Source organism: Agelaius phoeniceus, chromosome 22, assembly GCF_051311805.1.
Source record: "Agelaius phoeniceus isolate bAgePho1 chromosome 22, bAgePho1.hap1, whole genome shotgun sequence".
Classification (NCBI taxonomy): Eukaryota; Metazoa; Chordata; class Aves; order Passeriformes; family Icteridae; genus Agelaius; species Agelaius phoeniceus.
Window position 1 is genome coordinate 1,022,892 of NC_135286.1, and position 27,491 is coordinate 1,050,382.

The window sequence follows — 27,491 nt, forward strand, 5'->3', positions numbered from 1 at the left end:
AGTTCAGCCCATCACCCTGCAGTCTTGGATTGCACATCAAATCTTCAGAAATAAGAGAAAGATCTGCTTGGTAGTGAAAATATAATTTTATTTAACAATAGCTGCCAGCAGTATACTGGTATATCTGTAAAAGATGTTCCAGAAAGTGAAAGACATAAGCAAACTACAACAAATTGTATCAACTCTTCAAGTATTTCTGCAAACCACGCTCCAATCCTTGATGTCCTGTCCTGGGAGGCTCCATCCCCTCACCCTGCTCCCCCCCTGCAGAAACCAAACTCAGGAGCTGGTGGCACAGGTGCTGAGGCAATGGAGCATTTCTCACTTGGGTTTCAGCCTTCTCCTGAAAAACCCTCACTGGATGGGTTCAGATGCTTCTGAGTGGCAAAGGGAGAGCAGCAGAGTTGGCTGCACTTCACCGCTTTTTGTTCTGCACCCAGATAGGCATCAGTGGGTTTGGCTCCAGCAGCTCCCATTTACTCCTGTCTGTGCTCCTTTGATACCAAATGCTAATTTGCTGCTTTAGCATAAAAATTTGATTACATCTCTCTCTTTATCACGCAGCTCTGGATCAGTTTGGACATGCCCAGTGTGGAGAAAACACTGATTTTATGGGAAAATGCAAAGCTGCAAGCTGGGGCTGCCCTTGTGGGCCATCCAGGGAAGGGATGGACAGGGTGGAATTGTTCCCCAAGTCCCACACACCTCTTGTTCCACAGGCAGCATTTCCACAGCAGGGATCTCCTCAAGAAAGAAAAGCTTTAAGGGGAAAAACTAAAAATAATAATGCACCTAGGATAATCTGTTCTCCCACACAAAAACAAGGTGCAGGTGATGGATTTTCCCCTGGTGTTCAGGAAATACACAAGTCACCTGTTTTAATGCGAATTCAAGCATATTTCAGCTTGAGAATAAAGAAAGTTATTCAGCATGCTAATACATGCAACCAACTTGCAAACTGGAATGCCTACTTGAAAGGGTAACTGCTGTTTTTAAATTGGAGAAGGGGCTAGAAGCAGCATTTTAAATTTAAACAGGGGGTAGATTAATTGCTGTTTGATGAAATTAAAAATGCATTTAAAGATCAGATTGTAAACAAGTTGACAGAAGTCAAGAATTTACATAGTTATGAAAGGGCTTTTTTAATTAGCGTGGAGCTGGTGATTGGGGCCAGATGAAAGTGCTCTGCCCACAGCAGACGCTGCCGTTCCCCTGCTCTGCAGGGATCACCTGTGGGGCTGGAGCTGCTCCTCTCCACCGGGTCCCTGCTCCCTCCCCGAGCCAGGAGGGGCTGGGCAGCTCCTGCCACAACAAAACTGCAGCAGGAAGCCTGAGAGACACCCAGGACAGTTCCCATGCCGGGCTGGAGCTCATTGGGATCCCAGCTCCGAGGGAAAGGCTGCTCTGGGTGAGCTCAGGAACCCACTGGGCACAGCCAGAGCTGGACTCTGTCTGCAAGCTCTCAGACACAGTTAAAGCTCTGAGGGAGGAGGGCACTGGTTCCAAGGGGTCTGAATGGTGCCAGAAGCAGCCTGAGCTGCTGTTTAAGGGGCTGGGAGCTGCTTGCAGCAGCTCCTGGCTGTGGGTGCCCTGCTTGCAGCAGCTCCTGGCTGTGGGTGCCCTGCTTGCAGCAGCTCCTGGCTGTGGGTGCCCTGCTTGCAGCAGCTCCTGGCTGTGGGTGCCCTGCTTGCAGCAGCTCCTGGCTGTGGGTGCCCTGCTTGCAGCAGCTCCTGGCTGTGGGTGCCCTGCTTGCAGCAGCTCCTGGCTGTGGGTGCCCTGCTTGCAGCAGCTCCTGGCTGTGGGTGCCCTGCTTGCAGCAGCTCCTGGCTGTGGGTGCCCTGCTTGCAGCAGCTCCTGGATGTGGGTGCCCTGCTTGCAGCAGCTCCTGGCTGTGGGTGCCCTGCTTGCAGCAGCTCCTGGCTGTGGGTGCCCTGCTCTCTGTGCTCCAGGGACAATTCCCTGGGGAAGGGAGCACAGCCTGACTCCAAACCCCACCACCACAACTTCCAAGGGCCATCCTGACCTGCTTTTGTGAAGTTTTTAGGTCTCCTTTCAAAGATATGCCCACAATCAGGTGCTTCCTACAGCTTTGTGACCTCTGTGGTGGCCAAGAGCACCAAACCAAGGAGGGTTGGGTCTGGGGTTTCTTCACCCTGTGTGTCATTGAAAATGCTGTTATCTCAATTAAAAAGTCATTCCTTTTTCTAGATGTCACGTTGTAGCAGAGACTGAAGCCCTACAGAGGATTCTGATGGCTGAGGAACTTTACTGAGGAGGGGAACGTGACATTAGAGCTCAGTAATTAATGAAGGGCTACAGCCAAGGTTCTCCTAACCAGGCCACTCCCCAGGATTTCCCTCTGTGCCTGAACATTCCTGAAACAAATCAGAACAGGGGTTAAGTGTATCTAAGAGAGTTGCCTTTGAAAGAGATGTGACAGGATTGCTAAGTGCCTTTATATTGGAATTCTAGCTCTAGGAAGGCAAGGCAAGGCACCACAAGCCAGGCATACAAATATGGATCTGGTTCTCTACCTCTTCTATGTCCAACTAACTCCATGGGTACATAAAGTAGCAAAAGCAGGAGGCTTAGAAAAGTCAGGCTGGTTTTCAGAAAGCCAGTGCTTTACCAAAAAAAAAAAAAAAAAGAAAAACAAAAGAAAACAATTAGTGTATAAAAGTGTTTGTGTGAGCATTTCCACGTTATTGCAGAATGTTAAATATTCCAAGAACAACCTAGCAGGAATAGCACTTTCCAGCTTCTAAAATCAGTTAAATATAAAAGTATCTTTACAAAAAAATAGGCATATAAGTCTAGCATTCTTTGGAGTTGTTTATGATGGTCTTTTAAAAATAACCTAGCAGTTTATTTCGTGCATCAAAACCATTAATTTTAAACAAGAAAACTATTCCCTGGTTTAGAAACATTTGAAAATTGCTTTTAAAAAAATTGTAGTGCTATTCCTCAGTGTTGCTGTAAAAAGATTTAAGTATAGTAGTGCAATGATTATGAGTATGCAAAACTGCAGTCCAGGTGCACAGAAACAATTGGGATCAATTCCATGGAAAGGACTGGATTCCACCACCATTTCTTTACAAAATTCCCAGATTTCCATTCAGGAAAAAAAACCCACCCTACCATCATTTAAGGCAAATGTTCTTTTTAAAGGTCACTTTAGCTTTCTTCAGGGAAGAAAGGGCATTAAAAAGTTCCCATTTCATGGCTCTCAGTCCATTTTGCATCACTAATCATTGCACTGCTATTCCCCACCCAGAGTTAGGACACTACAGTTTCCATGGATTTGGGCTATGACAGAACAGATTTTTAAGTAAAAATCACCAAAAATACCTATACAAAACAAAAAGGCTCTTAACTACCAAAAAGAAAGCCACTTGCAATTTTTAAGGTGAACAGAGGGCAGCTTCCAACTCTGCTGTTTCCTAATGGAAAATCCTGACAATTATTTGTTTGCTGCAACTCAAAATTCATACAATGCAGGTCTTTAAATCTCCTCAAGCTCTTGAAGACACAAAAAAACATCAACTCTGAGCTTTGAGCTTCCTGCCCCAGCTCTCAAGCCTGGATTCAAACTTCCCTGAGGCTGAGGTCATTCAAATCCAAGGTTCACATTGAGTCCATTCTCAACCATTACCGTGACTTCAATTCCAAGACATTTTATAAAAATACAACAAAACAAACCAACAAAACATTGCCAAATATTTTGCAAATGGCTCTTTTGGATACTAAGTTCCCTTCTCTATGTCAATAGGATAGACAAGCAGGTACAGTTCAACGTGTCACAGGTATGACAGGTGTGTACAGATCTTCTGGAAAAGCAATAAATTCCAAAATACATAAATATTCCTTGTACCATAGAGTGAGACAGGATCCTAAACCAATTCCTGGACAAATCATGGACCAAATGTTTACAGAGAACAGCAGCAGGGGCGAGCCAACCCTTCAGACTGAAGAATCCAGAGTCACCCCAGTGCAAGAGGAACACGACTGCACCGACCACGCTCAAAGGCTGTGAGAGGAGGTCAGGAAAAACAAGCCTGTAATTAAAGTCTGCAAACTTTAGGTAATTACTGTACCTGGTCTATCCACGTGGCTTGGAGTAACTGCGAGTTCATGCAAAAACCAATTGCTATTGATATGAAAAGAGCAGTCTGTTAGAAGCATTGTTATGGGATATGCAGGACCTGGTTTGCAGGTGCTGGTTACTTGGTGAGTCTCTTGGCTACATCACTGTAAGCTATTTCAATCTCCTTGTCTCCAGGACAGGTGTTGGTGAACTCATCCCTGCTGTAAGCATTTGTCAGGTATCTCCAGATCCCCGTCATCTCCTTGGGAATCTCAAAGTTGCGGTATTTTTTGGCCACCACCTGGAAGGACAGAATTACGTTAGGAATTTGCATCCTTCACTTCAAACACTTCTCCAGCCCTGGCCACTCTCTTGTGAGTTTATCCTTCCAGCCTGGACACTTGGGGTGAGTCCTGCAGGTTCCAGAGGCTGCTCCTGAGGGATGCCCTGGCTGTTCCTGCCTCGCTCCCTTGGGGCTCTCCTCACTCAGGAAACTTCTGCAGGCAGCCAGAAACTGAGCCTGTGGCTCCATCTGCAGTACAGAACTGACACAGAGCACTGCAGGCAGGGGAGGAACCAAACCACGCTGATGTGGGCACACCTGCACTCCTGTGGCTGTCCCAGGCTGCCTCTTCCAAGATTCCAACTTGGTTATTTCTACAATCCCTTTATTTGTGTCATTTACTTTGTTCTGGAGCAGTTTCCTCTACAGAAGTGAGCAGACACCCCCTTCAGCCATTACCTGTTGACTTGATCTTCACCCTCTTCTTCCTCCTTGTGAGCTCTGCAGCTCCCTGAGACCTCGAGGTCAGTGCAGGGAATGGGGTTTGGCTCTCTGCTGCCCAGCTTCACACTGCTCAGAGCCCTCTGAGTGACCCAAACCTGCACAAACTCAGGTGCTATCAGTGCAGCTAAGCTTGCAGACAGCTGCAATCAGCTGGGCTCAGGAAGAACACAAAGCACAGATCTTTTCCTGCTGCATTTCCCCTTGCAGCCCCCCAGGCCTGACCTTGACAATGTGCAGTTTGGGCAGCAGGTTGCAGTCGGCCAAGGTCATCTCGTTGCCATCCAGGAATTTGCGCGTGGAGACGGTGACGTCCTCCAGGCTGTTCTCATCGATCTCATCGGGCAGGGGCGAGTTCAGGTACTCATCCAGCTTCTGCAGGGTTTTCAAGAGGCCACGCTCTAAGGCTGCACAGCAAGAGAGGATTCAAAACTCATGTTAAACTGAGGCTGCCATCAGATCTGAAATACAAACCCCACACCCCTGTGCTACCCTGAAGGATTTGTAACCCTTGGTCAGTTTTGGTGCCTCTGTGCTCATCAGAACACTGAAACTGGACCAGAATCTCTTTAAATATCCCACAAATGCAGGTTATTTAAAAGCTGCTAATACAGGAGTTTGCACTAATTTCAAATACTGTAAGACTGCCCACAAGGGTTTATTTTTGGTTTAAAAAGTGGCTTATGTCAGTTGCTTAAGACTGTGCCTAACTGGCTTAAACTGATTAGAATTAAGCTATGCTGGGGTTTATATACATTTAAACATAATCTGTTTAATGTCACATGCTCAGCAAACAGCCCTGACCAACCCACAGCACCCAGGCTGGGGCTGGAGCACAGCAGGATTGGGAATGGGACAGGTTTATGGAATGCAGCAGCAGAGGGCAGCACACCCCAGAAAATCCCCGTTTATTTCCCAACCGTTTGCAAATCTTTTACATCTCTCCCTTTGAAATGCAGCAGAAAGGAGCCCTGATTCCCCGAGTTTGGTTTTTCCTTCAAGTACTTTGAGGACAAAATTGATTTGTACTGAACTACTTAAAGGCCCAGCTGTGAGTTCTTTACCACTCATTGATCCCTCATGTGAAATCTCCTGTTTTCCCTCCACACAGAAAGGTTTTAATCCTTTAATGGAAGTGACACAAACTAAGCTTAGCTCAGAATTCTGAATGGGAGCCCTCAGTCCTAGAGAGGTGAAATAAGAGCAGCAGATGCACAGAAATTCAACCATTGGGGCATGACACAAACTCTGCCTAAAATTTGCTTCTGGATGTTGAAATATTTATCCTTCATCCAAGAGTTTTGGGTAGCTGCTGCACAGGGAAGATCCAGTGCCAGGGATATTTACAACCCACTGAAATTCTAATTGAACTGAAGTTCTTTTTCAAATGTTGAAATCTTTGACATTTAATTTAAATAAGATTTTAATTCATGAGCCTCTCAAGTGTCCACCAACATGCAGCCAAATCTGTCAGGGAGACACTTCCCACAAAGCTGCTGTGAAAAACAAAACAGTGAATGAGGAGTGCCCTGTCCCCCCAGTGACCCACCTTCATTAGCTTCTGGTCTGGAGTTCTTGATAAAAGCAGAAAATTTGGCAAATATATCCATTCCAGCAGTGTTGGACTCTGGGTGCTTTGGTGAGAGTTTCAGGTACCTGAAAAGCAGCAAGGAGCAGATCTAGAGCACATTTAGCAGAATGGTGCTCATTGTCTATTAATCAGCACAAAATGGCATTTTGTTACTGATTTATCCTTTTCCAGACTGGCTCCTGAAGTGCAGCATCACACATTGAGGGTTTTAAACCCAGCACTTCCCAGAGGGAGAAAAGCACATTCCTGCTTTCTGAACCAGACATTTGGTACAAGCAGAGTGTCTGAGGAGCCCAGGGCACCAGAGCTCCCTCAGTCCAGTGCTGCCAAGGGAGCACATCACTCATCTGTAAGCAAAACAAGAGTTTTCCACTTCAATTAGCATCAGAATTATGGACTCCACATCCCTTAACAAAAACATGAAGTTTTGCCATGCTGAAAAGACAAAACAGTTCAGTCTGTTAAAGGCAGTGCCTGGATCTGCCTGCCAGCTGAAGAGTACAAAGCCAAGAGTCTGGAGACAGTTTGAACACATGAAAACAAATTCTCTCTATAGTTTAGGACTAAGTTTTGTACAGCAGACTCATCTTCATTTGCATTATTTGGACAGAAATGTGCCTGTCACCAAGAGGGAGGGTTTGAAAGTGCAGAAAGGATGACTGGGGTATAGAAAGGATAATTTAAAAATAATCTTCCAGAGAAACCAGTTTTTGATCTAAAGATGAGGGAGCTGAGGGGAGGAAGGTTTGACAAGCAAGATCTATTCCATGTCTTCAGTTTATTGCTGCTGAAGAACATCTTAGGGCAGAAATGCCCTGGGAGAGCTGTGAGGTGACAAACCACCAGTTTAACACTTACTTGGGTGGGGCCAGGACATCTTCCAGGAACTCTTCAATCTTGTTCACATCTGTTCTCACCTCCCCGTTGTATGTGATGAAGGGGGGGTGAGTGCCTGGAGCCAGATTCTGGAGGTCTGCTGGTTTCCTGGGGACATGCAAACCATCAACAGTAAGCAGGGACAACATTTCATTGCTATGACCACAAAAGCACTGCTGAGGTTTCCACATCCTCACTTTTCAATAAACACCACCAGTTTTCTTTCTAAAATGTGAGTTTACAATTAAACGTTTTGAATACACACGCTAAAAATTCATTTGAAACAGTTAAAATCAATTTCCTCCTACCTCTGGCTGTGTTTATTCTCAACTCAACCCAATGTTGGCTGGAAGAGGGATACCTGTACTCACAGCTCCCTCTCTCCCCAGCCCTACAGAGCAGTTATATATAGCATAAGCTGTGCTAATCCTCCCCCCTGACACAGAGCTGCTCTGGAAAGAAGCAGCTCTGCCCCAGCCCAGTGTATAAAGCATTTATTATGTGCCCAGGGAGGCTGGTTCCAGGCAGGCTGACAGATGCTTCAACATCATGGTTAAAATTATGCTTCACTTTCCCCCAGTGAAAAAAGGAATTTACAAACAAGAGCAGCACACCTGGGAGAGGAACCCCACACTGGGATTATTCATGAGAGAAACAGCAAAAAGCTGAAATACTCAGCCATTTCTAGCTCTATTTCTAACTAACATTTCCCTCAGGCAGCCTGGCCACCGCCTCCTGCTGGCCCAGCTGAGAGCTCAGCCAAGGTAAAGCTGCCCCTTGGTTCCTGATGGAGCAAATCCAGCCTGGACCACAACCCTGAGCTGGGCCTGAGCCCTGGCCAGCCTGGCCACGTTCCTGAGGCAGCTCCAGGCAGGCAGGAACTGGATTGACTGGAAACTGCAACTGCACTTCAGGAAATGCTCCTGACACCAGCAGCAGCCAGGGAAAATGAACTGGTGCCACCCACAGCCCAGTCCTGCAGGGGCTGAGAGCAGCTGGGCTTGAGCTGAGCCCAGCTTCCAACTCTGCCTTGTTTCCATTTCTTACAAAGTTAAGAACCCCTGCCAGAATTTCATGTCCTGCCCCTTTTCTAGAGCCAGGGTGTGCTTACTTGTAAGACTGAAGGAGAAAAGGGATTTTCATACTTTACACCCTGGGAGACCTTATGAACACAAGAATTTAACTCTTTTCAATTTTTAAACTTCTCAGAAGTTATTTCTCACTAAGAGTTGCCACCATTCTCTCACTTGTAGGATTTAAAGTCTGTCATTGAGTAATGCTTTAAGTAGCTTAACACTTATTTAAATCCAGCTTTGTGACTCCCAACAATTACAGGAAGTCATCGTGGCTCCCTTCCAGTTCCCCATGTTGGCCAGATAAAATTCCTCAAAAGGAATGTTATTTGAAAAACAAACAGGGCAAGAGCACAGGATCTGCAGGAATACTATCAAAGGCAAGCTTTAGCTCAGAAACAGATTATTCCAAAGAACTGAAAAAAAGAGTTTTCTAAAGAGCCAGAGTGCATCTCAGAGCGCTTTATCCACCTGGATCTTTCAAAAGAAAGCAGAATGAAGATCCCACAGCCCAGCTCAGGGTTTGACTTCCACTTTTCTGCCCCTGCCAGGAGATCCCAGCCAAGCCCTGCTCTAGCACAGCCCTTGGAGCACAGGCACACAGCAACAGCCTGAAAAGGCTCAGAGTACAAACTCCCTCAACAGTCCAACAAGAAGGCAATTACTGTAACAGTGATGTTTTCCTTCTGAGATAAAGCTGGAGAGCTTAAAAACAAACCAAACCCAAACAAAAACCCCTTCTGTAGCCACTCCAAAGAATTCCAAGATGGTTTGTGCCTACCCCAGAGTTTAGCAGGGGTTTTGGAGGCAGGGCCACGTTAATTATCTGGCCATCACTACCCCGAGTTAGGATGTAAACACCTCACAGCTCTGCCACAAACCAGAGCAGTAATTAGCATGCAAATCACTTATTGTAGATCAGACAAATTCCAGCCCCCAAATGTAACACATTTATAAACTACACAAATACTGCAATGAGGATCTGAAGAGTAACATGGGGAAAAGTCAGCACTAAAACCCCAGTTCTCAGCAGCATTTCACTCTGCTGAAGTTAGATTCACCCCTGGGTGGTCTTTAATGTTTAATTTGAATATTCCATATCATTATTTAAGCTTTGCCTGTCAGAGGAACTGCAAAAACTCCAGATGAAGATGCTTCAAGCAGGATTTCAGCCCTCAGCTGAAGGCAAGCTGGCCCTGAGTGCTGCTCCAAGGCCAACAAATGGTTTGTGCAGTCAGCTCTGCTCGGGCCCCCAGAACAAGGCAGAGCTCTGGCCATGAAGTGCTGCTGCCCAGAAGGGAAGAATGAAGGCTCTGTGTGCCCAAAGAGAGGGGAGAAATGCCTGACTCCTTGCAGAGGGTGGCTCTGCCCCCTCCTTGGCCTGTGTGCCCGTTTGGGGTGCTGAGGGCAGGGCTGAGCAGTGCAGAATGTGCCTCTGGTAGCTCAGGGCAGCTCTGCAGGGAAGCACAGGCTCAGATTTTCCTGTGTCCCAAGGCCCTCACTTGTGAACTTTTGTACCCAACCATGACCTTTTCAGGCTCACAAACAGAGCTGGCCCTGCTGTAGTGCAGCACTGATGGTATGAGGCAGAGGCAAGCAAAGCCTTTTTTCCTGGTTTTGGCCAACAAAATAAATTCAGGTTTTTTAAACAATTCCTGCTCTGCTCTGTTCCTGTTAGACACAAACTCAAAAAGGGCAGAGCAGATAATTGGCTTGAATAAAGTGCTGACAAAAGCAGTTTCGTGTGGCAATATTAAGGCACCACCTAACATCTATTATCATTCTGGCAGAGATAACAAGGGGAAACAGCCCCATGTGATGTCAAACATTTCCTATTCAGCACTCAGCTGGATGTGATGCTCTGCAAGCTGCACTGCTCTGCCACTGGCTATTGATCAGCCCACAGTGTTAAAGTTGTATTTAAGGACATCTAAATAAAGTCTAAAGGAATTAAGTTTGTATCAATAGCTATTCCAACCTGAATTAGCTTCAGTGGTCCTTTATTTCCCTTCCCAGAGAGCCCCTTCAGTGCACACACAAAGGTGGTTTATTTGACCTATTCCCCTGCAGAGCTTTAATTTTACACTTATTTTGTGTTTTCCCCTCCTCAACAGAAAAAAAAAAGGATCCTGAAAGAAAGCTTTCCTTGTGTAAGGAAGGTCAACTTTAAACATCTGCAACCAATTTATATAGGCTAAAAGTTGGCCTTACATCCCATTCCCCATCCAATGAACTCCAAGCTGCCAAGGGGACACAAAGTAAAGCCAATTCATCAGGAATATTTGGCATTTTAATGATATCTAAACTGGTCCAGCAGTAAAAAGCCTTTCAAACCTAAAACATCTCTGTCCACCTCAGTAACTGCAATAGGTTAAACAAGCCCATCATTAAAGGAAAAGGAAATCCCAAAATCCCAAGAGCCCACAAGCAGCAGCTCTGCCCCTGAGCTTGCAGCAGCCACAGGCAAGGCTTGCTGGAAGATGGGACACATTTGGTGTATGGGGCTGGCAGCCCTGGCAGGGAAATCCACACTGGCCAGAAAAGCTCTTTGAGCAGCTCCCAATGCAGCCAGAGCTGACAAAAGCTGCTCCCTGCCCCTCAGCACACTTGGGAGCCTTTAACACTCCTTGCCAGCTCTGAAGCAGCAACTTCAGGGATTTTTAAAAGCCAAACAAGTCACCTCCCTCAAAAAATCCCAAGAGCTTAAGTCCAGCAGGGTGATTTCTCCCTTCTGAGTTGGACTCAGTGCAGAACACTCTGTTTCTGTTGGCTTGATTCCTGAAATTCAGGTTTGGAGGCACTGGCAGCCTCCCCTCGGCAGAGTTTCCATCAGTGCTGGGAAAACATGACTTCACACCCAAAGCAAACACAGGCCCCTGCTGAATTTAGCACTTGCATAAAAAAGAATGCCCAGCCTGAGGAAATGAAGACTCCTGGACTCACTTCTCACTGGTTTTATACCAAGGTACTCATTTCACAGAGGAGCAGCTGCAGTTCAGGTGACAGCACCAGGACTGATCTGGCTGACACTGTACAAAGGCAGAATATTGAATATTCTGCATTTTATTCCTACCCATTTCACTTGGATTTACCTCATGGGCAGGTATTTTCATTATTATTGCACAATAACCAAAATGATCTTAAAAACATGAAGAAAAGGAGGAGGCTGCACATTGTTTGTGACAATTATCCATCACTGGAGTTTGACCAGAGGGTGGCTGACTGAAAATATCCATCAGTCCCCACTTAGGGCATCTTGATGTCACATCAAGAAAGGAAAAGTCAATATTCACTTACAAAAGACTTTGTGAGTTTTACAAAGGATCATCACTGAACAAATTCAAGAGAATTTACCATTATTTTTGGTTAAACCATCAACGACTGCACCATTCACATGCAGGTTGCCTCAGTTAATTATTAGGAGAGGTTTTAATTTCATAAAACCAGCCTGTGAGCCATAAAAGCTCTGGCCAAAGCTTTGTTCCACCAAGAATGCTGAGCTCTTGCTGGCCCAATAAATTGAGGATTTCTTACCTCTTCAGGTCCACTGTTGTGACACTGAACACGACTCCCTTCAGCCACAGGATCATGAAGAGCCTCTGGGAGAAGGGGCAGTTTCCTATGCTCTCACCATCACTGCCAGCCTGCAGACAGAACAGAGCATGAATTAATGCATTAATTACTGTGGGCAGGGCTGGGCACTGCTCATCTCCCAGCCTCTGGAGAGCTGTGGTTAAACACACACTCAGCACAACTGAAATTGCCACATTTGTCAGGTTTTCACTTTGCAGGTGCCCCAGCTGCTCAGCAAATGCCCAGAGCAATATTTCAGTTATCTGTGCCACTGCCAGGGCTGCAGTGAACGTCCTCCTGTGGGCAGCCACACCTTCTGATGGCAGCTTTCCAATGGCACTGCTGCTCTCTGCTCTCTATTATCCTTTTTCTTTCTTCTCCAAGGCATGGCTGATTAATTGTTCAGTGCCTCTATCTCCCCCTGTGCAGTGCTCCAGGAACTGAGAATTGATTGTACTGCAGGTGTTGTGAGGAAAGACATAACTGTGAGTACATAGAGACTTCACTGACAATCAAATAATATCCCAAAGCCACGTTTTATAGGCAATTTATCAATCAGTCTTTGTCCCAGCACCACAAAGGCCCATTGGAAAGCAGCAGTGGGCTCCCAGTGATAGCACCCATCTCATCATCGCTCTGACAATGAAGGATGCATCGCTGAGTTGGAAAATTTTAGGTTTTTCTGGGCTAGAAGGAGGCACTGGAAACCTTTGTTATAAAATTCAATTCTCTGAGTACTGGTTCAGTACTTAAAGCAGCCAAATATGTCAGATTATCCTGACATGTACTTTATATCAGATGAGTTTCAATGGATTTTGCTTATTATTGTTATTATTAGAGTCCTTCCAAGAGTGATTTTCATCCATGCAATTCTCAGAGCCTGGCCAATTCTTTCATCACCACAGTGAGGAGAATTCAGAAAGACTCTGAAAGTTAAGAAGAACAACAGCAGGATTTTCAGAGGCCAGGAAAAGAGAAAGATTTTCAGTGAAACTGCCTTAGATTCAGAAAGCTGCTTTGGGTTTTGTGAACTCATGGGGACTTTGCAGACAGAGCTGAGTCTCTTGAAGAGCTGTTGAGGATTTTAAATTAATTACTGTTTATTTATAATTCAGTAAATCATTTACATGATTTACTGAATTACTGTTCCTACAGCCAATGGACTCATTGCTGCAAGTGTCCCTCCTGTCAGAGCTCCCCAAACCTGGCTGTAGACACAGCTTTCTTCAAACCTTTATTGGTGTCATTAATGAAGACCTGACAGAGAAAGGAAGTTGTTATTCTGCCACAAATTACACATTGCCAGCTTTAGCTTTGGATAGTAGAGTCAAGCTTGCAGCAGGTTACTGTTAATGGATTGTCCTGAACTCTGCCATGTGTTTGCTCAGGAGGCACAATTCTAGAAGCATCTAGAAAAAGGATAATGTTAATATTTAACCCTTCACTGTCCCTGCACAGCAGGCTGGGTTTCAGCAATTCCCCTCCCATGTTTACACTGGAGCTGACATTTCCTACAGGTAAATTATAGATTTATATTCATCTGCTTTTTCTGCTGCCACGTGTCAGGTCTGTTCTACCTTGGGAAAAAAGGGACTGGAAAACAAAACACTGCATCCCATCTAAGGGAAATACATATTTTGTACTGCCCAGGGTAATTCATGCTTTGAAGCAGAAATAAATCTTTGACTCAGAACTGATCTGAGTCCTCAAACTTCAAGCAAAGCCTGAGTTACACTGCAGTAACAGCACAGGCTGAAATCCCCATCCCATTAAACTTAACCTGGCCCACTGAAATCCAAACCAAAACTACTTCAAAATCATAGAACTGCACAAAAAGTTGTTTAAAATTTCAGGCTGACCTGTGGCTTTCATTAAGGTCCATCCTCCTAAGCCAAAATCCAAGTGACCAAAAAAGGTCAAATGCATTTACTCATCCTGAAACTTTGCTTCTCTCCCAACACAAGTGCAGCATTCAAAGTGAGCAACCAACAGCAGCATCTGCTTCAGTTCAGGACAGGCTTTTTGGATTATTTGAGTCAGAGGAGGGGATCAGAGCCATGAACAAACCCTGATGCTTTCTCAAAGCCCAGCAGCCCAAAGGGAGCCCAGACTGTTCTGTCTGCAAACGTTTGTCCCACTTCTGCTCCAAAAAGTCCCAAGTTATTCTGAGCACACACTGGAGAAGGAATGCACTCAGAATGCCAAGAAACTCCAGTGCTCTGGAGCCAAGGAATTCTGCTCTGGAACCGTTGCCTGAGAGGCCCATTTGGTGTTTGATGCTCCAGCCCCTCCTCAGGAGCAGCTCTGGGCCCCCTCAATCCATGGATTCTCCTCAGCTCTGGTTCCTCCTCAATCCATGGATTCTCCTCAGCTCTGGGTCCCCTCAATCCATGGATTCTCCTCAGCTCTGGGCCCCCTCAATCCATGGATTCTCCTCAGAGGTCCCCACTGTGCTGGGTGCTCCTGCACGAGTCACTCCTGGCTCTGGGTTTCTCTGCCAGAACAGAGCTGTGCTGGCAGTAAACTCTAAACTTTACATATGAGAAGAAAACTCTGAGATCTGACATGATCTGACGTGCAGGGGTTAATCACAGAATAATTGTTCTTGTCATTGCCTTGTCTTTGAACTCAGGCCATAAAATTCCAGGATATCTTCAGTGGTTAATCCTCCTCACCATCAGAATAAAGCAAATATTGCATGTTTACTTCTCTGCACTAACCTTAACATAGGTTATTTGTTATTTAACAAGGTTATAGTCATTCTATGCCAAGAAGCTTTGGGGTTTTATTTCAAATCCTTCTTAAAACCAGTTTTAAAATCTTTATTACCAGTAATATTGGTAATATTACTAACGCCAAACTTGCCTGCAGTTAGGGCTAATTTCCAATTTTACCATTGCACAGTGAAGGATATGTATCCAAAAACCTCCCCATACATCCAATTTCACTGAATTGCAGGCTTTCAATTGTAGGGGTTAGGACCAGAGAGAGGAAAAGTGCCCCACCTCTTACACAGTGAGGAACATGGAATTTCTCACTTGTGTGTTACCCTCTACAAACTGAATTGAATTCAAAACACTTCTGAGAAGGTGGCAAAAAGGACTTTGTTAATTGTAAGACGTGGCACAGGGAGAGCAGGGCCCACACCCTCCAGAACGCTGCTCTACAGTGCTCTATGAAAACAAATAAAGCTATTTTTAAAGAAACATTAAATAAGAAAGGAAGTTCAAACAAGAATGGGAGAGTTGCAGGGCAGTAACAGAGATCAGCTGCTCACTGAGGAGCCAGCCTGGTTTATCACAGCCACACTGAAACTCCTGGCAACTCCCAGAGCCCAGCAGCTCGGCCCATGCAGGAGTGCAGAAAGGGAAAAACCCCAAAATCTGCTTATCCCAGTGTCTGCAGGAGTGAGCTCAGCTTGGAAGGCACCTCCTGCCTTTCTCTTCCCTGAGCAGTGATTTCATTCAAATGAGACTGTCCAAAAAAACAAAGCCCCAGAGAGTACAAGTAACCAAACATCTGTTTGAGTGCTGAACAAGCTAAGGGGAGGGAAAAAATCCATTTAAATTGTGAAATGTTTGTCTTTACAGCTGCATAAAAATTAACCTGACTCCTGACACGAGAACCTGAGTGGATTTACCTTAGCAAGGGAGTGCTGGAGTTTATTGCAAGACCAACAAAAAGCCAGAAAAGCAAAGAAACATTAAAGGGCATAAAACCCTTCTTATACAGCACAGGTCTGAGAATTCTAGAACTCCTTGGTCCCAAAGATTTCTGCAAAACTGTTTCAAATATTAATCAGTTAAAAGGAGCCCACTACAAGTTTCCCAAAGTAGATCAAATAACTGCAGAAAAATAATAAACTCAAAGTGCATCTGATGAGCAATGTCATCCAGCCCAGTCTCTGCCTGCAAAAATAGAACAAAAGGGCAGAAGACCAGGAGACCATTTCTTAATTTACCCAAAACTCTCAAGGGAATTTCTCCCAGATGTGACATCTTTACCAGAAGTGGTAAAAGAAGTTTGGATGAAGGGGGATAAAGACATTTTAGAAGCATCTCACAGAATACTTTTCACCAGAGACAAGGACTGGAGCCATGTGGCTGCACAGCAAGGAAATCCCCACTCCCCCAGGTGGGGAAGCTGCACTCTGCAAAGCCTAGAACAATGTTCCAGCCAATAAACAGACTGGGGGGGAAATGAAAAAGAAAGAAAGGGTATGTTCAAATCCTAAACTCAGTAATCCTGAAATATGTCTGGAGTTCTAACAGTGAAAACCAAACCTGCTGAGAAAACTGCATGAGCAACCCAGCATGATGCAAAGCCATTGCCTCAAACCAGCAGATAACAATCAACTTTGCCTGCTTAATGAGCAGTAAGCTCATTCCAAAACTGAGTAATTAATAATAATCCTTTCAGGATTACTGTTTTGAGAGGAAATGGTTTAAGGTGAACTAACAAAGCCATTCAAGTGAAAAACCTGCAGCAGTTCCAAGGTCTGAGATAAAGGAACAGAAGATACAGAAAGGAGTGGTTTGATGTTCCACACATGAGAAGGACCTGCCTGCATCAGCCCAGATCCCTGGACCTTCACCTTGCCAGGCTGAACAGGCAGAATTGTGCTGCTGACTGAGGCTGCTCCAGATAAGGGGTAAAGAATTGCAGCCATGGGAGGAGTGACAGCAATCCATGTGACAAATGCTCCCCACAGGGCCATTCCTGCAACTGCTCCTGTGCTGGGGCAGGGATGGAGGAGCCCTGGGGATGGAGGAGCCTCAGGGATGGAGGAGCCCCAGGGATGATGGAGGAGGAGCCTCAGGGATGATGGAGGAGCCCCCAGGGGATGATGGAGGAGGAGCCTCAGGGATGATGGAGGAGCCCCCAGGGGATGATGGAGGAGCCTCAGGGATGATGGAGGAGCCTCAGGGATGATGGAGGAGCCTCAGGGATGATGGAGGAGCCCCAGGGATGATGGAGGAGCCTCGGGGATGATGGAGGAGCCCCAGGGATGATGGAGGAGCCCCAGGGATGATGGAGGAGCCCCCGGGGATGACGGAGGAGCCCCCAGGGGATGATGGAGGAGCCCCGGGGATGATGGAGGAGCCCCGGGGATGATGGGGGAGCCTCAGGGATTGAGGAGGAGCCTCAGGGATGATGGAGGAGCCTCAGGGATGATGGAGGAGCCTCAGGGATGATGGAGGAGCCCCCGGGGATGATGGAGGAGCCTCAGGGATGATGGAGGAGCCCCAGGGGATGATGGGGGAGCCTCAGGGATTGAGGAGGAGCCCCCGGGGATGATGGAGGAGCCCCCGGGGATGATGGAGGAGCCCCGGGGATGATGGAGGAGCCCCCGGGGATGATGGAGGAGCCTCAGGGATTGAGGAGGAGCCCCAGGGATGATGGGGGAGGAGCCCCCGGGGATGATGGAGGAGCCTCAGGGATGATGGAGGAGCCCCCAGGATGATGGAGGAGCCTCGGGGATGATGGAGGAGCCTCAGGGATGATGGAGGAGCCCCCAGGATGATGGAGGAGCCTCGGGGATGATGGAGGAGCCCCGGGGATGATGGAGGAGCCCCGGGGATGATGGAGGAGCCCCCGGGGATGATGGAGGAGCCCCCGGGGATGATGGAGGAGCCCCGGGGATGATGGAGGAGCCCCGGGGATGATGGAGGAGCCTCAGGGATTGAGGAGGAGCCCCCGGGGATGATGGAGGAGCCTCAGGGATTGAGGAGGAGCCCCCGGGGATGATGGAGGAGCCCCCAGGGATTGAGGAGCCCCCAGGATGACGGAGCAGCCCCCAGGGATGACGGAGGAGCCTCAGGGATTGAGGAGCCCCCGGGGATGATGGAGGAGCCTCAGGGATGGAGGAGGAGCCTCAGGGATGATGGAGGAGCCTCAGGGATGATGGAGGAGCCCCCAGGGATCACAGAGGAGCCCCCAGGGATGCTCTTTGCTCACACCCACTCTGCAAAGCAAAGCAGACCTTAAAGGCTCCCATGGCTCAAATATTGATGAATATTGATGTTCTCCTCTTATTCAAAGAGCAAAACAAGTGACAAGGCAGGGCAGGAAAAGCTTATCTGCAGCAGTGTTCCTCTCCCAGACCTGCAGTTTGAGAAGGGAGTTGGTTTGTTTTTAGGGGAGGAACAGGTCAGGGAGCAAGGCAGAGTCCAGCCCTGACCAAACCCGGTTCAGCCAGATTTAATCTGAGGGCTCAGTGACAGGGACACTTCCTCCTGCCACCTCTGGCTCCCCAGGACAGGGCACAGCTGGGGCCACGACCTCCAGGGCAAAGCTTTTCCTTGTGCCACCAGGCAGAGCACACAGGGTCAGAGCACTTCAACACAGGGCTGGCACAAAAACGGGGCTGAGAGCCCAAAGAACTTCCCTGCCACGATGAACAAAACCAGGAAAGGTGGGAATCAGGGAGAAAAACCAACAGCACATCCTGCAGAGGGTTCAGGACATCAGAAGTGCCTTTGGAAAGTGAATTCTTAATTTGCTACCACTGTGTGAAGGTAAACTCTCAAGTCACAACCACCACACCCTGCCCAAATTTAGCTCTACTGAACAGCTTAGGCCATCACTGCTACTTTAAATAGCAATTCCTTTGAGAAAAACATGGGAAAATGGAAAACAAAAATCATCAGGTCAGTGCTGACACCTGGAATTCCCTAAGATAATTAGCCTGAGATAATTAGTGTACATTTGCTGTATGTTGACTGACATTAACACACCCAGGGCAAAACCAACCTGAGTTACCACTGCCTCCCTGACCCCTATCACCATTTGTAAGGAACCCAAGTTCCACTTCAGCTGAAATTCCTTTAAACTCAAAAAATACTTCAAAATAATTAACTCAAGTGCCTGTGTTTACTCGAGATCTGGCTCTTTCAGCAGGGAAAGGAATGTTTGCCAGCCCATCCAAGCTGCCCCTGCAGTCAGTACCTTTCTGATAAGTCCCCTCTGTGGCACACACTGGACTGGAGCAGCCACTGGCCATTTTAGGATGATGCTATTTTTAGCCCTGTGATGCTGCTCCCAGGAAAATCATCAGCAGACTTGTCCTGCACACTTTCCTGCAGCTCCTGCTCATCACTGCCCAGTTCTCACTCAAAAGCTTTTGGAAGATGCTGTGGGATCCTCATGGTGTAGGGAAGTAAATTCACAATTCAGCAGAATTTAATTAAGTACTTCTAGTCCTTTGGAGAACAGGAATTATTCCATGCTCATCCTTTGGAAGAATCAGATGGAGAGTCCCAAACCTGTTTTAAATACAAATCACCATTTTCTTCAGTGAAGAAATGAGCTTAATGACAGGAACTCAAAACCTTGGCTTTATTGTGGACAGACTCAGGACACTTCCTGGCCTGGCACAGGAAAATCCAATTATTCTCTAATGGCACAGGCCTGGCATCTCTGCCATGGCAATACCTTGAATAAGAGCTGGTGTTGAACAAACCCCCAGGATCAGCAGGGCCACACTGGCTCCAATGTGCTGGGCAACATCTTGACACAATCTTGCAATTTTCTGCTAGGAAACTTGTAGCACACAATTAACTCTGCAGCACTGAGGGTTTCTTTTACACTGCCTGAAAGTTGCCTTTGGGTGTCCAGCACATAGAGCCAGAGCAGGAATTGTTCATGACAGTGCTTCTGTCTCCCTGGATTTATTAAATTTAGTTTAAGTACAGTGTAAGTACAGTGTGTGCCTTGGCCACTGCCCAAAAGACCATTTTCAAACCTCCCCCACCAAATCATGGAGCACCAGGGTGAGAGGAGAGAACTGCAAACGCTGTCACTGGGGCTCAGAAGAACCCAGTCAAATCTGAGTCTGTGGCATTTCAGAGCTCTTCAAATAAACCTCTGACTGTGCCTCACTTCCGTGGGACAGGAAGAGACAGAGCTGTGTTTGTGGTATTTATAACCTCATTTAGAGAGAGATGAGCCAGGGGCTGGGCAGATGAGCAGAGAGAGCAACCAAGAGCTGCTCCAGCCTCGCCCTGGCTGCTCCTCCTCCTCCTCCAGGTGACTTGGACTGAGCCCAACAAACCCCAGAGGAGTTTCATGTCAAAATGCCAGCCCAAGAGGCACCAGCTGGGGGTTTTGGAGCCTGGTAGAACACAGGATGTGCCCCCAAAGCACAGCCCCAGCCTGGGGGGAGCAGCAGTGCCCACAAAGGAGGGCACTGAGGACACCAACTGCCCAAATTCTCAGCAGCCTCTCAAAACCCAGAGCAGTCCTGAACCTGCTCCCCTGGCAGCAGCACCTTCAGAAGCTCTGGGGAGGAAAACCATGATCTGAGACCAAAAGTGGGGCTGGAGTTTCTGTTTCAGAGTGAAGGCACTGGGAGAGGTGTGCTCCCTGTCCAACACAAGCAATGCACGACCAAAAGGCACCTCCTGACTCCCTGAATTCCCCCTCCCTGACCGAATTCCCCCTCCCTGACTGAATTCCCCCCCTCCCTGACTGAATTCCCCCCCTCCCTGACTGAATTCCCCCTCCCCTGGGAGATGGGAGCCGAGTTTCTCCTCTGGGATCTGTGTCCTGATCTCCCTGAGCTCCAGAACATGGGGTGTCTCACCTCATGCACACCCTGAAAGGCCCCAAAATCTCCTTAGGCTTGCTTTGATTTTATTTTTAGATAAAACCATGTAAAAAAAGCTATTTCCTTTATTTCAGACAAGCAGCTCTCCAAAGGACTGAGCCAAAATAGAAAAGCTCCAAGAGAGCCAAAAAGCTCTGAGGCTGGCCCAGTAGCACTGAGTGATCCCATTAGCTCTTCTCAGGAAAATAGTCAGATATGACTTCACTCCTGGATTACACTCCTATATTTAGTTTATACCTAATATGGACATTCAGTGGGGAGAACTCAGTCATTTCCTTTCCTTGCCCTTTGTCTGGCCAACAATACAAGGAATAAGTCTGAGCTCTCAGAGAATTCCCACACCAAGATGTTTGTCATTAACAGCACTTTAGTTTGTGTTTTTCACTTCAGTAGAAGCAAACACCCTAAAAATCCAGATCGTGCCTCAAATGTATTTGACCTGAATTTAAAACCCCAAATACTCAAAGCAGGTTTAAAAAATTTAGCTTTTTTTTGTAAGGGAAAAAATATTCTAAATAAAGGATTTAAAGCTCCTGAAGTCAAACCTCTATTGAAACTCCTGTGAAGACAACATAACAATTTTGGGTTTAGGTATTTTTACTGGTAAAATATGCACAAACTCTTAATACCACAAGGGAGCACCTAGCATCTATTTTAAGACTAAAACTATATTATTCCACTGAAGAACATGCAGGAAAAAAACCCCAAACCTGATTAGGACAATAAGCTGTTTGTTACAGCTTATTTACCAAGAACTTTGAAGATAAAAATCAAATTAGATGGATAACAAATACAGATGTAAACTATTTTTTCCATGAACCATCAATTTGCAACCAACCACCACCTTAATGAAATTTTGTTGTCTTAAACAAACCAAGAGCCTCCCCTGGCAGACAAAAACCACCTTGTTTTCCCCCACACTGTCCAGTTCAGGCTTTACAGAACTGCACTGCTCAGCTCACTGGGAAAAAAGAACATCTACCAAAACAAGGCAACAAATCCAATTACTGCCAAGTCCAGTGATCCAGCCTTAAAAGTGGTTCTTGTGGATTTTGAAGTGGTATGTCCAGCCTGGCCAGGAGCTGGGATTGGTGCAGGCACTGTTACAAAAGCTTGCAGGCCTTGTGTTTGGCACATGATGAGAAATGTTTCATTTAAACACAATCTGAGCACACACTGGTGAGAAAATAACAGTCCAGGGCTTTTTTTTTTTTTTTTTTTGGTCCCTTTGAGCTAATGAACACTTGGAAAAATCAAACTTTAGAGTCCAACAGTCACTTCCCAGAGTGCACAGCTTACTGTTTAGCTTGGAGTTCAAGGAATTCCCCAGTTAGGTCCTTCCAAATTCAGATTCCTGGAAGGGACAACTCAGCCCTCAAAAATCCACATCCAGAGAACCAACAGCTTCTCTCTCTCCCCAGTCCAGGGCAGACAGGCCTGCTCCTGGAATAAAGAACCCTCTCCATGCCCAAGATGAGGTCAGGAGAGCCATGCAAGGAGCAGACAGAGCCATGAGTCACTCCAGGCTGGGAGGGGGTGGTCACCAACTCCTCATGTGCCAGTCCTGGCCCAGGGCTGCCACTGCCACATTAGCAGGGCCTCCCACCCCCTCCCAGGGTGATGTAAGGATTGCTCTCATCTCATTGCTTCTCAACAATCACCTATTTCTATGGCCAAACACAAAACTCTCTTTCAAGAGAATCTCAGTCTCTTTAGTTGTTTTCTCAGGGATGCTGGTGTTCACAGGGCCCTGCCCTTCCCTTCCCTGCTGGGTGAACTCATCCCTGCACACTCAGCCACAGACTGACCCCAGAGCACCAGGACAAGCCCTGGATCCTCAGAGTTCCTTCATCCCTGACTTCCAGCAGCCTCCAGGCCCCAAAGTTTGCCCCACAACATTTGCTCTGCCACACGGGCTTTTCCTTCCTCTTCAAGCCCTGGATGCACACCCAGAGAAATCCCAGCTGGGAAAAGTGAGGACAGACTTGTCTTTTGTAGCAGGATCTGTGCTGCAGGAATGTGTCCATGGCACGTGTCCCACGGAGGGAGTGACTCACAGGCACCACCACAGAGCCCAGCCCTCAGCCTGTGAAGGGCCACAGCTGAAATCCGGGAATTCTCACAGTTTTTAGAGGGCAAAAGAGGAAAAGTGACTGAGTGTTAAGCCACATTTCAGCTGCACAGTCAAACAGAAGTTCTCCTGACAGTCAGAGCTGTCTGGTGTTAATCATTGGGAAGGGGAGAAGGGATGCCAGGGAATACAACCATTACTCAGAAGCAATTCCTGACTGAAGGAAAGCTAACTCATCTGGAAATGAGTTAACCCTCTGGAAATTATTGCCAGGAGGTTTTAAGCTTACTTAGCAATGATTTGCAAAAAAAATTAACATTTACACTTGAGACCATCTCTGCACTTTTAAACAACGCTGCACCAAGAGCACCAGTTCCTGCATCTCCAACCAGACCCAAATGAAAAAGCTGAGGATGTTTCTGGCTGTGAGGACTTCCCCAGGCAGAATTTAAAGGAATTTGCTGACCAGAGCAGGAAAAGGCCTGATTTATACCCACTGAGCACAGGATATAACTCAATGGTTACACCTCAGTTTACAAAGGGCTCCTTTACAACACTCCCAAGAAATAACCCTCACATGACATTTTGCTGCCCATACCAAAGGCATATCAAAGACAGGCTGAGGAGGTTCTCAGCTGCTGAGGTTACATCAAACCCTCCAAGGATGATCTGCTGCATAAGGAGGAGACTTATCTAATAAGATTATCGAGCAATAACCCTGCCAAGACTACCTCTGAGAAGCAGCACTGCATGTCTCCAGTCCTGTTATTTCCTTGTACTGATGTGCCTCTAAATCATACAGCTACTTTGCGGGTGAGAAAAAAAAATAAAAACTGATGACAAAGAAGCTCAGGGATGGTTTGTAATAAACCAATGTACAGAGCTACAGGGCTGCAGGTGCCACAGCAGAGCTTACATAAGAGAATGAGCAAGGGTGAGACAAAGGCAGACCTGAATCCACACAAATCCATCCTCTGGAGGTGCTCACGTCCCCTTCCTGCCCCAGCCCCAGCCCTGCACTGAACAGAACAGACCCCAAAGACAAACAGTTCACCTGCCAAATCTCTGTGTGGTTCAGATCCACAAAACCAGACACAAGCTTCTGCTACAAGCACTGGGAATGCTCCAGAGTGGGGCATTTATTAAATGTGAAATCACAGCTTTTTCCTTTGTACTGACAGACAACTCAAGGGTAAACAGAGAGGAGGCTCTATCTGATTTTGAACACAGGTGCCCCATGTTGCAATGACACCTCACTTGGGAGCTGCCAGAATCCAAGGGCTCATTAATTACAAGTACACACACGTTACCCAGGGCAGAGGGGAACCCTCCCTCACTGCTTCCTACATCTGCTCCAGCCCAAGCCATGCCAGCAGAGACACACAGCTCTGAATTCCTCATTAGTGCAGTCTGGAGTTTGCTTCCTTTAACACTGCACTTGCTGACCCTCTGTGTCTTCACCTCGGTATGAGAGGAGGATGCAATCACTGAGTGCCCTCCAGAACGCCCAGGGCTGAGCTTTCAGCAGCTCCATGCTCACACACTCCCTAACAGGAACTGCACAGGCAGTTTTGTAACTGTTCTGTGATTTCCACAGGTGACTGGGCCTATTTGACCAATTCAACTCACCACGTTTTTTATTTACAATAAAATTCCACACACCACCAACAAAAGCACAGCTATTATTCCAAGTGACCTGTCTGAGCTGCACTCCAATTCCAGAGCTCAAGTTTCTCTGAGCACATTGACCACAATGCAGCCTTCACTGCTCTGAAATGCCACTAGGGCACATAAAAATATTCCTGTTAGACAATGGAAGCCTCCCTCGTTAATAAAACATGGCACAGACAAGGAAACGAAATGAAATCAGATACATCACTGCTTTTGTCCTAATCAACTCTCAAGAGAAAATACTCAGAAAATATTTACACTTGTTTTAGAAGAGAACACAGGCAGCCCACGGGCTCTGGAATGAAACAAATTCTAGAAGTTTTCATTGTGACACCCAGAAACAGAATCACCACTGTAACAGAGTTTCTTACCTAAGTACCCTCATGCTGCAGGGGGTTCTCACCGGCTCTGGAAATACAAGTTACAGCAGACTGATACATTGTGTGCTGGGGGAAATGGCACCGATGTGCTGGTGACAGCCCTGGGACAGTCATGGCGTGTGCTCCTCCCTTCCCTCCCGGGCCGTGCCCATCCTATTTTGTTACTGATCACAATTTAACAAGGCTCAAACCCCACGGGTTGGGCGCAGAGCCAGACCCTTTCTCCTCCTTCACAGGTTTGTTTCTCAAGCTTTAATCCCTACCTTTGTTTCATCTCAGGTCTGGCTGCTACAATCCTTTGTGCTCAGGTCATGCAGTCACCGCCCCTGGGCCGGGCCTTGGGCTGAGTTTGGTCCAGAACTTTTTCCACTGCCTCTGCCTGAAGAGCTTCCCTGGCTAGCAGGGCACAGGTAGGGCCCAGAAATGCCTTGAAAAGTGATTATCTGAGTGGAGAAGCTCTCAGTAACTTGGGATTTTTTTTTCTAGATTGCACCCACAACCACGTGGAAAAACTGCAAGTGAGCGTCCCATTCACAGAGGAAGAAATAATTATTAAAATCCAATTTTAGTGCTCCTTTAGACAGACACTCTTGGTTCTCTTCAATAAACATATCCTCCTAGCAATTTCTGAAGTGAGCATCTAAATGAGTCAGAAAACAAGATTTTATTTGCCTTACAAAAAAAGCTGTCCTGATAATCCTCAACAGCTTCAATAAAGTGTGGGACAGGCAGCAACACCCAGGTGAAACAACTGTTTTGGTCTGTCTGCTGGGCTGGGGGATGCCCTTTACCTGAAGGAGATTGTGAAGGCAGGCAGTAATAACCTCTTATTTTACCCTGAACTTTATTCTTAGGGCAGACAGTGCTCAGCGTACAGCAGTCATCCATAACAATGGGGAAAGGTTTTCTTGAGGGAAAAAAATCCTCACTGATAACCCAAAATTTAGCCTGCTTAAACCCATGCCAATAAAGAAATTTCAACAGAAAAGGACAGAAAAATTCTCTGATTTCCCCCTTTCATATAATCTCACACGTTTATTGGTCCAATTCTGGTTTAATCAGAATGAACACATCTCTCTCAAAACTATTTTTACAGCTTCTTCCATGCCACTCCTCATGCATGAAATATTCTCTTTAAACACACCCACAAAGCTGATTTCCCTCTGCCCCCAAATCATTCTGCCATCAATCACTGCTCAAATTTCTTTAGAAATAAGAAAAATCAGCTGATGAACTTTAGGACAGATGAAGATAAATTGGCACATTACATTAAAGATACACTGCTATAAATAATTCAGAGTAATCTGTAACTTAATTGCTGCAGTTGTAAGTCTTAACCTCTATACTAAGAGCCTAAATATTCTGACCAAAATCAGGTCTGGAATCCTCCACTGCAATGCTCTCCCTGGGTTCCCATTAGTGCCTCTTGATACTACTATTAGGAAGTGAAAAGAAGAAAAGTTCAACACTTTTAGAGAGTATAATTTAAGAAATAAAATTGATATTTCATAACTTATTTCTACATAGCTGGAAATTCTCATGCTTGTCATTGTTGCTTTCATACAAAGCAATTCCCAAGTTCCCAGATGAAGAGATCTCTGATTTTCTCTCCACAATTGGAAGAAACTTCATCTGAACAATGTAAATACTTTCCTGCAGAGGCTTTCATTAAAGGACGTTTAAGCACAGAAAGAGAAGATTGCACAGAGTAATTGGTGTTACTTTTGATATGAAGTAAAAGTAAGATGCTGCATCACCAGAGCCCCGGAGGATGCAAAATATTGCATCATACAGCAATAAATGAATGCAAAACATGTGGAGATACCATATGGTATCTTCGCCAGATAAGGGCAGTACAACACATGCTCATTCTTCTAGTTTGGATAAAAACCTGGTGTTACTTTACATATTCACTTCCCGTCATAAAAAGTAGACTTTTGGGGCGGGGAGCGAGCAGTAACTCGTGTTTTTGCTGCTTTTTTTGCCGCCTTCCTGCGCTTGGCCGGGCACACAATGCCGAGCGAGGGCGATCCATTGTGGCGCTCGGTTCTTCCCTTGTGCCAGCGCTGCTGCCCCGCACCCGCGGCACCCTTTGCTCCGGCCGGAGAATCTTCCAGCAAAACGCATCCGGGCCGCACTTTTCTCCCAAAAAAAAGTGACTTTTCTTGCGGTCCGCCGGCGCTATCGCCCGCTCCATCTGCGCGGCTCTGACTCACCGCGGCTCCCGCACTCCCTCCCGGCGCCGGGCACACGCCCTCGGCTCCGCTTTTGTGCCCGCACCGCGCCGGGAGCCGCCCCGAGCGGAGCCCCCCGCGCCCGCGGGGTGTTCGGGGGGTTGCTCCGAGGGGCTCCCCTCGCTATGCCCGGTTGAGGAGCGGGGTCTGCGGGGAGCGGGATGCGCACGGAGGGGCCGAGGGAGCCGGGAGGGGACTCGGAGCCCCCCGGGCGGGAAAGCTGAGGGAGGAAGGAGGGGGGGGGGAGCGCCCAACGGTCGCGGCGCGCGCGCGCTCGGCGCTCAGACGGGACGAGACTCCCCCGCCCCACCTCCCCTCCGCTCTCCTCCTCTGCCTCCCCTCGGCCGTACCTTGACGAAGAGCTCGATGACGGGCTCCTTGTCGCCTTCCTTCAGCCCGTTGACCGGCACGGACAGCGCCATTGCTCTCGCTGCTGCAGCCCCTGCTCCGCCTCGCCCGCCGCTGCCACAGCCGGGACGGCGACGCCGCTCCGCTCCCCTCACCCGCCCTGAGCGCGACTGAGAGCGGCCCCGCCCCGCGCCTGGA

At 47.1% G+C, this 27,491-nt stretch overlaps 1 protein-coding gene across 1 annotated transcript; it reads right to left on the bottom strand.

Annotated features, from left to right (window-relative positions):
• Positions 1–67: 67 nt before the first annotated feature.
• On the bottom strand, positions 68–27,491 carry CLIC4 (chloride intracellular channel 4). The gene is made up of 6 exons (XM_054648357.2): positions 27,296–27,491; positions 11,943–12,052; positions 7,318–7,443; positions 6,418–6,524; positions 5,094–5,275; positions 68–4,385 (listed from the first exon to the last, which is right to left on the bottom strand). The coding sequence occupies exons 1-6, from the start codon at positions 27,365–27,367 to the stop codon at positions 4,221–4,223; spliced, it is 762 nt and encodes a 253-aa protein (XP_054504332.1). The 5' UTR covers positions 27,368–27,491; the 3' UTR covers positions 68–4,220.

Excerpts from the sequence above, each read along its gene's own strand:
- CLIC4 (XM_054648357.2), bottom strand. The coding sequence starts at position 27,367 with ATGGCGCTGTCCGTGCCGGTCAACGGGCTGAAGGAAGGCGACAAGGAG. Across the intron at positions 12,053-27,295 it reads TCATCGAGCTCTTCGTCAAG|GCTGGCAGTGATGGTGAGAG; the intron begins GTACGGCCGAGG and ends TTCTGTCTGCAG. Across the intron at positions 5,276-6,417 it reads CAGACCAGAAGCTAATGAAG|CCTTAGAGCGTGGCCTCTTG; the intron begins GTGGGTCACTGG and ends CTTGCTGTGCAG.